The following is a 16581-nucleotide window of genomic DNA, read 5'->3' on the forward strand; positions in this document are numbered from 1 at the left end:
AGAAAGGGTAGCTGGCTGCAGGTTTGTGAACAGTAAATATTTGTATACCTCTATCTCCTCAAGTTCTTTCAATCTTTGAAGAAAGTAAATTAATGACACTGGCCAATTGAGCAGAATATCATCCATGAAAATACCTATAAATCATCTGTGAGAAAGTGATCAAGTTGAATATCTGAGAGATCGGGTGGATGTTGATTAACCAGACTGCTTTTTTTTCTGAATAGCATTAAGCATTTTAAGGTCAGTTTTGATAAATGCCTCAAATGTGGGAATAGTATTTCAAGGTTTGGTAAATGGTAATTTATATCATATTAATAGTTATATAGGTGAGAAGTAATGTATCATCAGTCATCCTTAGCTGATTATTTTATGGAGCATGTAAAAAAAGAAATCTTTGACACTCTATGCTAGCATTGTATATGGTTACATTTTGTTGATATATTTTTGCATTCTGGGCCCACTCTGTCAGAATTACTTCAGTTCCTAGAGAAAATAAACTCCTTATACTCCCATATCAAGTTCACTATTGAACATGAATCCAATAACCAACTACCGTTTTTTGGATACTGTACTCTCATAGGTTATGTTGAATTTCAGTTTATCGGAAGCTAACCTTTACTGGCAGATACCTTCACTCATCCTCCCATTATTATTCATCTCAGAAAATGGGTATTATCAAGAGTCTTGTGCATAGAGCTCATACAATCATCTCTTCTGATTCCCTTTTATTAGAAGAACTGAATAAAATTAAAAGCAGTGTGATTTGTAATGGATACAATGAAACTATGAGTACCATTCAAAAATTTATTGATAATTATCATCCTTCTACCAAACTACAATCTGATATGAAAAGAATTTCAATACCCTGTTCTAAGGGAAACTTGCAACAAATAGCAATAATTCTTTGCTTCATAAATTCAGTCTATACACTTCCTTCAAACCAGCTCAGAAATAAATTTACTTCTTTCTACCACCTGCGAAGGATACGTTACCACCCGTTTCCTTACCAGGTTTCTAGCAAGTACCCTGCCAATGTCATCTTTGTTATTTTGGACAGACTGGCCATTCTGCCGTGATTAGAATTGAAGAACATCAAGGCGGTATTAGATTTTTGGAATCCAAGAAGTCTCGTCTTGTTCATGTTTTGAATATGGTTCAGTTTTTCTCCCTGATGATGTCTACATAATATAGGATGAAATATATTAGAGTTATTGAATAAAATTCTATATAATTTTTGTTACATGTGTAAGCTGTGAAAGTGATTTTAATGATAGACTACTGAAAAGCTCTTGACCAAGCCCATAGTTACCATGCTATTCTACAAGACATTCAGTCTACACTACTAGCAATCTGTTTCTCCCAATGCCATATCTTTTGGGAGGCTGATAAAGCTATGGTTGTGAAATGACTATACCTGGAATGGCTGGAGGTATGTTATCTCAACATACCTCCAGCCTTTTACCACATCCAAATCAAAACTTTGAACATTTGGATGTGGTAAAAGGTAAAAGAAATGAAGCAATATCTTTCTTGTAAGAAACAAGATTAGTCTGCATGTTCTTGCCATTGAAGTTCACAAAGTTATCATCACCCTGCTGAATAATGGCAAGGAGATCAAATTTTTCTATAACTGTGGTTATAGAAAAATTTTGCTTTGAAAGATTGTGCATTACAGGATTTGTTAAATGAAGAAGAATGTAGCGTACTGTCATTAGCATAGTTAGTATTTATGATTAGTAAGAAGCTTATTTATGTAGATGAAGAAGGGTGTGCTGAGAAAGTGCAGAGCTCTGATATACTAAGTCATTACTGAATGAGAAATCTGAGGAAAGGAAGTCTTCTATCTTGACATATAGTAAATGCCTAGAGAGAAAATTGATTCATTTTGCTAAGGGTAGAAGTTGGTCCATAATAATGTTAGTAAGCAGACATAACGAGTAGTTTGGTAAGCAGGCCTGTATGCCAGTCCTAAACATACACACCAGAGGTGTTGACATCACATGAGTTGCTCTGTTTCATTAGCTTACTATCAGAAGGTGGGTAAGGATAGCTAGGAGAACCACTATGTATCTGGAGTAGTGGAATCCACTAATTAATGGTCACTGATTAATTGGTGGATCTTCAAGTGGTGATTAATCTGGATGTTGATATTTTCCATGATCTTTTGAGGTAAGAGCAATTTATAATTATTATTTTTATATGGGCATCTCCTAGGAGTCAAACTCATCACAGGAGATCCACACTAACCATTATTCACATAATACTCATCATGCCACTCTGTAAACTCATTCACTGTTGGAGCACTCACAACCACCTTTGGCTAACCATTTCACTCATTAAGTAAAAAAAAAAAAAAATCTAATCCACACACCCTTTCTGGCCACTTTTTCAGTGCTTCTGTGTGGAGGGGGGTGATCTTCTTGCTCATGTATTGAAAGATTTCTTTTTTGTCAATCTTATATAATCTGTTTCATAATTAGTTGGTTTTTGTCATGTCCCCTCTCATCTGCCTATGAATTATAGTTTGATGGTAGACTTTTTTGGGGGACCAGTTTGCTTTCATGATGTCAGCTGGATGCCAGGTGAGTATGACTGTACAGATTATACAGAATAGGTATTATTTTTGTTAATCTCCAAGCTGCTATGGATTTTTCTGATGTCTTTCTGTTGAGTCACCAGAAGAGAGATGGAGTAAATGGTTCTTGGTATTATTAACTATTATTATTAGTAGTAGTATTAACTATTATTATCTTGGTATAAGTCAAGAGACTCATCATGAGAGATCCACCCTTTCGTGCAAAGAGATCATCTAATTGTACCTTAAACTCATTCATTTTCTGCCCTCACTACACATTCGGGCAATGCATTCCATTCCTTTTACTCTAATCTATAGAGAGTTGCCATATTCATCTGTGTAAAAATTGCACCTAGTGGTTCTGGCCAGGGACTGAAAGCTTATGTGTTAATTCATTTACCCTGACTTATAAGAAAATTACTGATTTGACAATTTTAACGAAAAATAAATAAACAATAGCAATACACTTAAAGCGAATTAAAAATAATGCAAAATAATGATAAATAAAATATTATGTTTTCAATTTTAATTACATTTTTAAATAAGGAGGAATACATGAGATCGACCAAAAATCACTCTGCAATCAACAGGTTGAGCACCCCTGCCATATGTCATGTTCCTTCCTAATATCCTCATTTTTAATTTGATTGTGCCATTGATGCCATCCGTTTGCTTCCCTAATCTTTCAGAACTTTTATATTGGTTGTCTCCAGTCTTTTATCAAAGGTTTTATTTCTAACCCAGCTCTCTGATCAGTAAGTTAATGTAGGTATAAACACAGTGTGGTAGACTTTGAGCTTAGTGAAAGCACTAATTCCTCTCTTATTTTATATAAATTTACTCAGGTAACTACCCACTATACTAGTTTTGCTAATTCTGTTGTTAATTTTCATTTTTAATTTACCATCTTCATTAAAAATTGTATCTAAATAGCTGAAACATTTTACTTGTTCTATTTAGTTCTCTATTCAGTATCCAATTAAGGTTTTCAGTGTTCTGCTTATTTTTGTGGTCTTTACCTTTTTATTGCTAACCTTCATACTATATTTGTTACAGCTATTATTCAGTTTAGTTAGGGAATCTGGCAGGCTTTTGATGGATTTGTTTAAGGGTTCAACATGAGCTGCATGAAGTAGAGAACTGAGTTGAATGTCTCCAATTTTGATATCAAGTTTAATGCTACTTCCTTCATGATAGGAGCCATATGGATGAATAACAGTGGAGATAAAGTGTACCGTTATCTCATGCTAGATTTAACATCAAACAATCTTCCTGTACCTCCTTCAATTCTAACTGCTGACTGACAACTTAAACATAAACTGTATATTGCCCTGTATAATGTCCAATTTACACCATTTACACAATTATAGCCTTTTGAGTATCTTTTCTCTTCTTTCCTTTGTCACATGCTTTTTGCAAACCTACGAAACTTAAATACAGATTCTTATTCTCCCAATTTCTCAACTTTCATCTTAAAGTGAAATCTGACCTCCTCAACCTCTGTTTTGTATGAAACCAGCTTGATCTTCTCTAACTCTTTTTTTTTTTTTTTAGTGCTTCAAATATTCTTGCATTAATCTTACTAGGAACACTCACTTGCTATATTATGAAAAAACTCCTTTGGATATACTTTGGCCTTCTTAGCTAATTTTCCTTCATAATAATATATTACCTTTCTTAACATACTAGCCACCCTTCTTGCTTGCACTTTGTACTGCTCATGAGTATGCTGATTACCTTTTTCTTTATATTCTTTCCACAGTGTTTTCTTTTTTGCAGCTCTTACTTTATATCCTTACTCTTCCACTTAACTCCCATTTGGTTTTCCTGATTCTGGGTATACAGTCTGATACTGCTTATCTCAAAAAATCCCTGACCACTTTCCTTGCACAACTTACATTCTTTCCTTGCAACGTCTCATGCCATGGCACTGTTTCAATATTCCTCCTAAGCATCATAATTACAATCTATATAATTCAACATACAGAACAAGACTCCATTGTCACTGTCTTTGTTTGGTGGCAAAGTCTACCTTGGTTATGGGTCCATCTTCTGATCCTATTACCAGATCCAGCATTCTTGAACCCCTAGTCCCTCTCCATAACATACTGTTGCATATAATTATCTCTTAGCAACTGTATGAATTTCACTACCATTCACTATACTATACAACAGAATTTTTACAGAGGAAGAGTTTCCAGACTCTTGGTATAAGTTGATTGCCATTGCTATCCCAAAGCCAGGCAAGATCCAGCCCAGGGCAACAATTATCATCCTATTTCCCTGACTAGCTATAATACTTAGAAAATAACAACCTCTTTTCAACACACAATGTGGCTTTCATAGACACCGATCAACCTTGGACCATTTGGTCTGTTTAGAAACATGTATAGGAGACACTCTCCTGAAATGAAAACTTAGTTTCAATGTTCTATGACATGGAAAAAACCTATAATACAGCCTGGAGATATGGAATATTGAAAGATCTATTAATTTCAGGCTGAGGATGTACCTCCCTGTTTCTGTCAAGAACTTTCTATCCAGAGCTGTGTTCCAAGTCCATGTGGGAAGCATGTTATCTCGACCATATCATCAAGAAGAGGGGGGATCCTCAAGGCTATGTAAAAAGTGTGATACTCTTCACTATTAAAATGAACACAATTACTGAACAGCTTCCTCCCACAGTAGCCTTTTGTATTTGTTGATGATTTCACAGTTAACTCTTGCTCCTGCAGTATGAGGATCATTGAAAGACACTTCAAGAAGCAATCGATCGTGTCCCTTCATGGACTCATTGTCATGATCGATTGCTTCTTGAAGTTATCTTTCAATGGTTCATAGGTTCAGGTTATCTGCTGAAAATCTGTCTTAGTACACTTCTGTTAGAAACACACTCTCCTCCCCATTCCTGATTTAAAAATGGGACAAACTTATTATCCCCGTAGTACCAGAAGACAAGTTTTTGGGACTCATCATTGATAGAAAGCTGCATTTATCATCTTCAGAGAAAAGTGTAAAAAAGCATTGATTGTCCTTCTCATGCTTATCCTCTACAAAATGGGGTGCTGATTGATGTTCCTTGCTTTATATTTTTCATGAATTTGTACATTCAAGTTCTTGATTAGAGGTTCCAGGTTTACAGTTCTGCAAGGGAGAGTATGGTCTGGTCCCTTCCAGGTCATCCTACATGGACTAGTCTGTACTTTGGGAGGTCCTGTATCACACATCAAAATGCCATCTGTCCCTTTAGTATGCATGTTAAAGAGATTACGGAAGTGTTGATATGAGTATTGACAACATTACCTGCACCAAATAAAACAGCATTCCCTCCATGGCAGGCTTGCATCCTTTCAGTTTGTCAGCTACAGAAGTCTCATACACCCTCATCTGTCTACCTTCAATTGTTCAAGGCACACAGAGCAGCCAACTCTGATTTCTTTCTCATCTATACCAATGGTTCCAGATCAGAGATCTCTTTTGACTGTGCTGTTGTGTTAAAACTTCCTAACATGACAATCTCCAACCACATCCCACTCAATCAGTAGCATAGTTAAGAGTTTTGCACCTGGAGCAGTTCCTGAGTTTGCTGCCCCTCTCAATACACACCAAGAATACTACAAAAAGTCAAAACGACGTATAGGGAAATAAATTAAAACACTATGTTTATGTTTATTTTAATTGTAAGTATAGTTGTAAAAAACTAATTATTAAGTAATAAAAATTACTAAGTTAACATAAATAAAGGAATCGTCGAAAAATAAAATTGTGTCTCGTGCGAAAAGTGCCACCCGGGGCAGACCACACTCCCCCCCCCAGCTATGCCACTGCATTTGATTGCAGTAACTATACAGCAGAGTTGCATCCATTCAGCTCAAAGAAAACTCCTACGAAAAGTGTCTACTTTATGTAGACTCTTTGGGTTCTTTACAGGCTATCTCCTCTCTAGTGTATAATCAACATCCAGTGCTTAGTGAGGTGTTACAACTCTTGTACAAAATAAAGACTCTTAATTTTGATGTTTGATTATGCTGAATTCTGAATCATATTGGAATTATGGGAAATGACATTGCAAATGCAGCTTCTAGATCACCTGATACTATTTTGTCATACTGTTTGACAATTCCTTATACTGATTATACACAGGCTATAAAATCAAAGTTAATTGCCCAATGGAAATACTCCTGTCATGAAGCACTGATGAACAAATTGAATGTGATTCAGCCTGAATTTAAGAACTGGCAGTCTGGTCAACCTAGGAACAGAAGAGAGGAAGTTGCTCTTGCTAGGCTCCATGTAGGTCACAGTCATCTCACACATTCTTTTTTATTGAGGACCTGATGACCCACCTATGTCTGGGAAATGTAATACCCATATTACTATTAGTTATATTCTGGTGGAGTGTGAGCACTTCACACAAGAGAGAAATGACATTTTTACTTATCTGGCTGAGCCCTAACACTCAGCCAGATGTATTCATCCTTGAACAGACTGCATGGCATTTTTAGATTTTTACAAAACATTAATTTACTCAAAGACATTTGCTTTACGCATTTGTTTATATGTAGAGACCACATTGTAAATACTAAACTTTGTACATAAATTTTGCTTACTCATTTATCTTCTTATATCTTTGTACATTTATTTTATATTATTCACTAATTTATCTGCTTGTAATTATTTATTTATCTGTCAACACCCTGTGTCCTTGCTGACCTCTGCTGTCCTTGCAAAATAAAACCCCAAATTAATCATTATATTTTTAAAAATTAAAACTTGTTCTGAAATTTAAAAATGATCACTATGTCGAAGCATTATTTTGTATTTTCAACTTATATGATGGCCAACCATGAAAAATATGGTTCAGTAAATGTATTTGTATGTATTCTTTGTTTAATTAAAATCATCATTGCAATAATCAAATAATATTCCAGATATTTACTAGCTTAAGCAGTAATTTTTATATCTTTATCAACTAAAATTTTTTTTCTTGCAGTGCAGTACCACTGACTCTGCTGAAGAACCTTACAAGGCTATCTTTCTTTTGACCAAAACAGATTAATTTTTTTTCCTTTTTCTTTTTTAATGAGTTCTTTTCTTTTGCAACTTCTGAATTTTTACAGTTGTTTCCTTTTAATGACAATTAGTAAATTGGCAACAAACAATCTGTAATTTTGCTTGATATTATAGTGGATGTATAAGCATACCTTTGCTGTATTTGTTTCTTTATTCTGTAGCGATTAGAATTGGAAATACAAGAATATCGCTCTGTTGTGGAAACCCTTAATCATTTGGGTCCTCAGTTGTGTCAGATGTCACCAGGTGACGGAGCATCAGTCATTGAAAGTTTTGTGCTGCGTGTTAACAGAAGATTCGATGTCATTTGTGAACAAGTTCAACGCAAAGCTGAACGAATTGAGCTGTCCAAACAGAGAAATTATGAAGTAAGGTTAAATATTAAGATATATCTATGATTATGAAAGACATGATATTTTAAAAAAAAAAGTATTATTATTCCAGATTATGATTCCTGTTGATTACCATTCAGGGCCATTAGTCATGTAAATATCAACATAATTTATTTACATAGTCATGAAGAGTTTTACATAAAACTGTTTCTGTATGGATATCATATTTTGCAAAACCCTCCTTATTTTGAATAGCAAATATACAAATGATATGCAGTTATTAGTAAGCACATATAGTTACTAAATACAATCTGAATACAAGAATTTCATAGATTTATTTTCAAGTGTCAGTTCTCCATGTGAAAAACCAGTACTGTCTCTGATTTTTATAAAGTTAATAAATGAAACAACACAGTTGTTTTGTCACCTAGTTTTATTAGCTGATAGGACCAGAAAGAGAAAGGCAGACTTTCTTCATAAAAGTCCTACTCATAAGCAAATAAAAATGTATTTTTATAAAATGTATAAAAATGTATAAAAACCCTACACTAATTGAATTTCTAACATGTTAGAAATTCAGTTAGTTTAGGGGTATAGCCTATAAATTCTGCTGGAGCTAGAGACCAAACATGATCTTTCATAATACTTGAAGCTTCTAGTATGTACAATGGTGATGGTCTCACATGAAAATTTCCACAAATACTCCTCCCTTTTTTTAGTGAACAAGAAAATATGCACAAAAGTACAAAATCAAAAAAAAATGTCACTCAAAAAATAAGTGATAAGCAGGCACTTTGTTTTTTGGTGACTGCTTATCACTTATTCTTGTTGAGAGGCTTATACGCTGGTTAAACATGATAACTAATATTTAAGGAATTGACAGCGTATACTAGACATATAAATTAAATAAACTTTAATATATACTTTCCGATATTTCGGCGAACGTCACGTTGCCATCTTCTTGGGAACTTATTACAAAGGCACGTGCACACAAGTACTACATAACAGCAAATGAGAACTGAAGCTAGGAAGCTAACGTTTTCCTAAAGTCCTGGTGGTGCCCCCTGGCGGGCTATATTGGTGGTTCTTGGCCTTTGGGCTGAAGTTCTTCTGATAATTGTTTCCCAAATTTGGGGCAGTCTCATGCATCCAAATTTGTTGAGGTTTGGCATGTTCCTAAGGGCTGAGGCTGATTCCATGAATAGTCTTTCATACTTGAACTTGCTGCGGTGTATGACTGTGGCTTTCTTCCATCTTATTCTGTGGCGAGTATCCAGAGCGTGGTCTGCAAGCCCAGAGTGGCTGTACTGGTGAAATCGGATGTAATCCTTGTGTCCTGAGATTCTGATATTTGCTGTCCTGCCTGTTTGGCCAAAGTAAGACAATTTACAGCTGCAAGGGACCTGGTATACACCAGGTAGGTCTAGGGGGAGTGGTTGGTCTTTAGTGGAGCGGATAAGGGATGCCATGGTTTATAACAAGTGGTTAAGTCGTGTTTTCTTAAGATTTTGTTGATTTTTTCTGAGGTGCCTCGGATGTAGGGAATGGTGATGGATTTAGAGTAATCTTTTTTGTGAAGGGGAGGGGTGGGTGGGTTGTGGATCACTGGGTTAAGTATTCTCTGGATTTTTTGGGGGGGGGTAGCCATTGGCTGAGAAAGTGTCATGGATGTGATTTAGTTCAGTGGTTAGGGCTTGATCATTTGAACAGATTATTTTTGCCCTGTTGAATAGTGTCTTAATAACTTCAGCCCAAAGGCCAAGAACCACCAATATAGCCCGCCAGGGGGCACCACCAGGACTTTAGGAAAACGTTAGCTTCCTAGCTTCAGTTCTCATTTGCTGTTATGTAGTACTTGTGTGCACGTGTCTTTGTAATAAGTTCCCAAGAAGATGGCAACGTGACGTTCGCCGAAATATCGGAAAGTATATATTAAAGTTTATTTAATTTATATGTCTAGTATACGCTGTCAATTCCTTAAATATTAGTTATCATGCTTATCACTTAAGCAGTCACATGAGGTCAGAACATCATAAATCACTCCTTACTCCACAGCTGATTGCGCTGATGGCTAGCACAGAACTAATTCAGCATGGGGGGCAGCAAGAAACTCAGCTACTCGAAATCGCAACAAAAATCCCTCATTGGTTTTGTCAGAAATTGGACTTGAATGATGGCTGAGGTAAAATAAACTCCATGTGACTAATTTAAGGTTAATTTATGGAAACCAGTGTATTATTAGAGAAAAAAATAAAGTATGAAAACAAGAACCTAAACTTTAGAGATTGAGTGTTATAAATCATGTTGGAGTCTTAATGGATTGTATATAGCACTCAGAAAGGATTAAAAACAGAATTTAATTTTTCCTATATTTCATCTCAGTCAATGAGACATCTTCAGGGATTACAAAAAAACTAATGTAACATAAAAACAAATAACAAACAATACTAAGCCCAACCACGTGGGAGATACTAAAGTCCAATCTAGGTGGAGTGCCCTCTAAGGGCGGTTGTAGGTGACCTGGAATGTAAAGTGGGGCCTCTGGTGATAAGCGTTTCCCAAATCATAGAAAGCTTAATGCAACCATATTTGTTAAGATTTGGTTGATTCCTGAGAGCTGCTGCTGATTCTAAGAATAGTCTTTCTCTTTTGAATTTGCTGTGGTGGAGCATGGTGGTTTTTTCCATGAGATCCTGTGGGTTGTATCCAAGACATGGTCAGCTAGGCCTGACTGACTATAGTCGTGCTTGCAGATGTATGACTTATGTTCCTCCAGGTGGATAGTAGCTGATCTGCCTGTCTGTCCAAAGTACGCCAGTTTACATGAACAGGATACTTTATAGACTCCAGGCATTGAGAGAGAAGGGAGCTGATCTTTTGTAGAGTAGATGAGGGTAGCAAGTTTGCAGTGGGGCTTAAATGCTGTGTGTAGGTTGTATTTTTTTATTAAAATCTTGGCTATTTTTTCAGATGTTCCATGGTTGTAGGATATGGTGACGGCATGTTCTAAACTCTTTTTGAAGAGAAGATTGGGGAATGGGGGAGGAACTGACTATTTTTCTAATGATGGATTTGAAAATGCTCCCACCACCATCCTGCTCAACAATATGGCATTATTAATACTCTTACCAAGAGAGCCCACAATCTTTGTTCCAATGGAACTGCTCTTACAACTGAGCTTGACCAAATACACAGCACTTTCCTCTCCAATGGCTACAGTGATCACAGCATTAGAAAAATAATCAGTTCTTCCCCCATTCCCAGGTCTTCTCTTCAAAAAGAGTTTAGAAATGGCGTCACCATACCCTACATCCGTGGCACATCTGAAAAAATAGCCAAGATTTTTTAAGCCCTACTGCAGACTTGCTACCCTCATCTGCTCTACAAAGATCAGCTCCCTTCTCTCTCAGTGCCTGGAGCCTATAAAGTACCCTGTTCCTGTAAACTGCCGTACTTTGGACAGACAGGCAGATCAGCTACTATCCGCCTGGAGGAACATAAGTCATACATCTGCAAGCACGACTATGGTCAGTCAGGCCTAGCTGACCATGTCTTGGATACAACCAACAGGATCTCACGGAAAAAAACCACCATGCTCCACCACAGCAAATTCAAAAGAGAAAGACTATTCTTAGAATCAGCAGCAGCTCTCAGGAATCAACCAAATCTTAACAAATATGGTTGCATTAAGCTTCCTAAGTTTTGGGAAACGCTTATCACCATAGGTCCCACTTTACATTCCAGGCAATCTACAACCGCCCTTAGAGGGTGCTCCACCTAGATAGGACTTTAGTGTCTCCCACGTGGTTGTGCTTAGTATTGTTTGTTATTTATTTTTATGTTACATTAGTTTTTTTGTAATCCCTGAAGATGTCTTGTTGACTGAGACGAAATATGGGAAGAATTAAATTCTGTTTTTAATCCTTTCTGAGTGCTGTATACAATCCATTAAGCCTCCAACATGATGTTCTCACAACACTTAAGCCTCTACACACGGAGTGTTATAAATGAGAATCAAACTTCATTAATTGATTCATCCATTACCACATGGTGTCATATGGTGAAGTTGTCTCTGTGCATTTAAAAAAGATCAGAACTTTATGGTGGATTTGAAAAATTAGATACACATCTGGGGAAAAAAAAAGAATGATATTGAATTCCTACAAGTAAATGAGACCTTAGAGAATCAGAGAAAATGTAAAATAGCGAAGTTATGCAGAAAAAAAAGTAACTTAAAAAAAAGTCATGGGAAAACGTTTGGAAACAGTGGCAAATTGTTTTGGAAGTTGTGAAGAAAACTTAGAAGAGAATGAAAGAGTACTTGCAAAAGGAATCATATACCAAAAATGAGATATAAGAACTGATAAGGATATTCTCACGGAGTGTTATAAATGAGAATCAAACTTCATTAATTGATTCATCCATTACCACATGGTGTCATATGGTGAAGTTGTCTCTGTGCATTTAAAAAAGATCAGAACTTTATGGTGGATTTGAAAAATTAGATACACATCTGGGGAAAAAAAAAGAATGATATTGAATTCCTACAAGTAAATGAGACCTTAGAGAATCAGAGAAAATGTAAAATAGCGAAGTTATGCAGAAAAAAAAGTAACTTAAAAAAAAGTCATGGGAAAACGTTTGGAAACAGTGGCAAATTGTTTTGGAAGTTGTGAAGAAAACTTAGAAGAGAATGAAAGAGTACTTGCAAAAGGAATCATATACCAAAAATGAGATATAAGAACTGATAAGGATATTCTGGTTTCTAAAGTAATCACTTTGTAAAATTAAAAGGCAAAAGAAGAAGATAGAACATTGCTAGAAAATAACAATCAACAGTATAGATGAATACTTGAAGATAAGTCATCATATCTTGAAATTTGGAAAGCTAGCTGGAAATTTTGACTGTAATGCCTGAATCAGAAGGCTGGTTCCCATATGAGTACTGTAGAACTTTCATTGTACCTGCTTATAAACAAAAGGAAATAAAATTAAAAGTGTGAGACTTAAAACTTTTATATTTTTCTTATGTTCCAGAAAGATTTGAGCAAGGCTGGCATGATAGGAATTTCATTTGAATAAATTTATGTGGAATCAGAAAGAAACCAGCCCTGATGTTTTTATTTGAGACTATATTATGAAAGTTCAGTTTGTTGTCTAGTGCTTCTGTAGTAATTTTTTTCAGCATTATTATGTTTGTTCTTAGAATAATTAGTGTTATTAGTATCTTATTGCTGATTCTCATGTATTGGGTTTCATAACATATTAATTGAGATATTGCAATATAATACACTATCTCAATAAAAATAGTGCTGTTAAATGGACACCAAAAATGCACAAGAACAATATCATAGCAAGAAAAAGGAATGTTGAACCTCAATAGTGAAGAATAAGAATTGAGAACAAGAAGGCCTCCCCCACCAAACAAAACATAGTAGTATTAAAACAAATGAGCTTGTTGAAAATGAATTCCTTCCTAATATCAAGACTGAAAAATCAAATTATTAGGCAAGTGACCCAGAAATTAGGAAAACGTTGAGAAGTGTTTAGCGTGTTTAAAGCAAAAGGACAGACAAAAGGATGAAACATTGGGAAATGATTAGGTGTGTAAAGTGGAATATAAAAAGAAGGATGCTATATGGTTTTGGCCTTTCCCTTATTAATGCCATTGTTGATTATCACATTGAGCTTTCTAGGAACAAAAATTAAAAATATAAGAAATGCAGTTGAAAAACAGAAAAGAAAAGAGATGATAGTACTTGTAGATACAAATAATTAACTAGTAATTAATATAGCATGAGAGAGAGAGAGGAGATATAGAAGGATTGCTGGTAGAAGCAAGAGTAAAAAGAGAGTGTGAAAATTGTTAGTCTCTTACCACGATTTGATAGTACTGATTTAAGAAGTCTATGCTGGTAAGCAATTCAATGCACATGCTGTGTAGAAAGAATGGTTGTGATTTTTGGATGCTTGCTGTGAGTTTGAAAGAATGGATTTATATAAGGACAGCTGACACTTGATTGGATTTGGTGTTAGGAGTCTGGAGGAATTATTTATTGGTATGAGATCATCTTGAAAGACATTCAGAGAAATTAGATCATGATGGGTGGGAGGAATGGTGAGAGTCTCTTCACAAGAGTGACCGAGATATGAAAATTTATTAATGATATGAATCTGCTTAATCATTGAGGTGATTATAATGAAATGATGATTATAGGCTTGTCTGGTTCAGACTTATTTAGCAGGTGCAAGGAGATCTGCATAAGCAAGAAGTTAGATATGAATAGAAATCTTCAAGTTGTCCAGCTGGTTAATGCAGACTACAGAAGTCAGTATACAAAAGCTTGGAGTGGAGGTAACTTATTATGCCACTATGGTACACAAATTTCAGGAACAAAGGTGGCGTGTGTTGCCTTGGTAAATATACAGTATGCTAAAAAAATGTATACACACTTTAACAGATTGCATCTATGGACTTTTTTCGAAGTTGGATCGAATTACGGTAACAATGTGTAGTATGATGTTCTCTCAAAACATGTCATTACTCACATGAATACTAGCATTAACACATGACTGGTAGGACAATCAAACAAAATGGCTGAGGCACGATTGTCATTCGAGGAATGCAAGACCATTTTAAATGGTATTTCAAATTTGAGAATTGTTGTTGAAGTTCAATGACAATGGAGGCGTGAGTTTGCAACACAACCTCCAACACACCTGACAATTGCACGTGTTTGTAATAAGTTTGAGACCTATGGTACTGTGTGTGATGCTTCCTCAGCTATGGTGTTGAAACAGTTTACATGCTCACCACAGAAGTCTACCACACGATGTGCACTTGAGACAGGAGTTAGCAGTGCAAGCATATGGCGTATTGTTAAAGCAGCTAAATGGAAAGTTTTCATCTCAAGATTATTACATGCAATGAATGAAGACGATCCTGATCAAAGAATGCAGTATTGTAAGTAGTTTCAACACATGGTAGATGAGGAGTTTGTGAGGAAGATGGTTTGGTCTGATGAAGCACAATTTAAGCTTAATGGAACAGTGAATCGGCATAATTATGTGTACTGGGTTCAAGAAAATCTGGGTGTTCACGTGGACAAGGCAGTCAATTTACCAGGCTCAATGTCTGGTGTGGATTGTCATCTAGGGGGTTTAATAGGACCATTCTTCTCTGAAGGTACTGTTACTGGTCAAGTGTACCTAGATATGCTATGCACATCCATTTTACCTGCCATTCATGCACTTTATGGGAATGATCAATTTCTCTTCTAACAAGATGGCATGCTACCACAGAGATGTGAGCGCTTACCTCGATGAGAGTTTGCAGGGACAGTGGATAGGACGAAGAGGTGCAGTTAAATTTCCCCCACGTTCTCCTGATTTAACACCCTTGGACTTCTACCAATGGGGGACTCTAAAGGATGTAGTGTGTCATAGAAAACCAGCTACACTGGTGGCCCTTCAGAAAGAAATTGAAAGGGCACAGCAATCCTACTGGACACTTTGGCCAACATTGCCCAAGCAGTAGTTTGCAGTAATAATAAGTGTCTGGACGCTAATGTTACGTAACCACTATGAGCACCTTGTGTAATTGTAGAAGTCAAAGGTAACTTGTATTCATACATTGATGTCTGTATAAATTTAGTATTACAATTTTTATACAGTTTTTCTTTTGCTGAAGTGTGTATACATTTTTTTGAGACTGTATTGTGGGTTCAAATTATAGGCATTAGTGACAGCTGGCTCTCAGGGACAAATACGTAAACTATTGAGTGTAAAAGGTATTGTTCCTAAATTTTTTTTAGGAACAATAGACAACATTGGATGGGGGGGGGGATGCTGCCAATGATATTAGATGATTTGAGTCCAGTTCGGATGGAAAGTTATAATTACAATATTAGTAGCAGTTGTCCATGCAGCAGTGAACTTCAAAATTATCTGGTATAATGTAGAGTCTAACAAGATCAAATGCATTATGTGACTTAGTGGCTTCATCAATGGTGGTAATAAAATATGCTATCAAATCAACTTGATGGATGTTAAATGTAATCATGGGTGACTTTATAAATTATCCGAACATTGATTGGGTAGTAGTGAAATAGCAAGAGAAAGTTGAGCCAAATTTGAGCTGCTCTGAGACAACTTCTTCAAGCAGTGCTTGACAGAGGGAACCAGAGGTCAAAGAGCATTAGACCTGGCATAGTGTCAAGGGGTTTCAGTAAAAGTTGACTGTTCAGCCTCTGGTTGATGATAGTCATCATTCTCTACTGATCTAGGAAGTGACTGAGTATATGGATATTTCATTCAGAAAAGAGTACATGCTGAACTACAAAGCTGGAAATTATGACTAACTGAGGAGAATACTAGTATCAATCTTATGGTATGATTTACTAGATGGGATGATTATTAGCAGTGCATGGAAAGTGTTATAAAAATACTTAAATGAATCAATATTGGAATATGTTTCTAGAGTTCAACAAATAAATAGAATAGAAGTGAAATGGATATTCCATCTCATTAAGCTGGAGATTCTTAAGAGAAAAGGTGATATGAAAGGAATATCATATGCATAAGGATGACATTAGCCATGAA

General features: G+C 35.9%; 1 protein-coding gene across 1 annotated transcript in view; it reads left to right on the top strand.

The window, feature by feature from the left end:
- The window catches only part of shot (dystonin-like protein short stop), a 1304552-nt gene that overhangs the window by 878617 nt on the left and 409354 nt on the right, over positions 1-16581 (top strand). The window contains exon 62 of the mRNA XM_090402172.1: positions 7810-8016. Coding sequence (XP_090258298.1) covers positions 7810-8016 — 207 coding nt within the window. The remainder of the gene's footprint in view (positions 1-7809; positions 8017-16581) is intronic.

This window comes from Typopeltis vanoorti, chromosome 12, assembly GCF_054136105.1.
Source record: "Typopeltis vanoorti isolate ZY-2024b chromosome 12, IOZ_Tvanoo_1.0, whole genome shotgun sequence".
Lineage (NCBI taxonomy): Eukaryota > Metazoa > Arthropoda > Arachnida > Uropygi > Thelyphonidae > Typopeltis > Typopeltis vanoorti.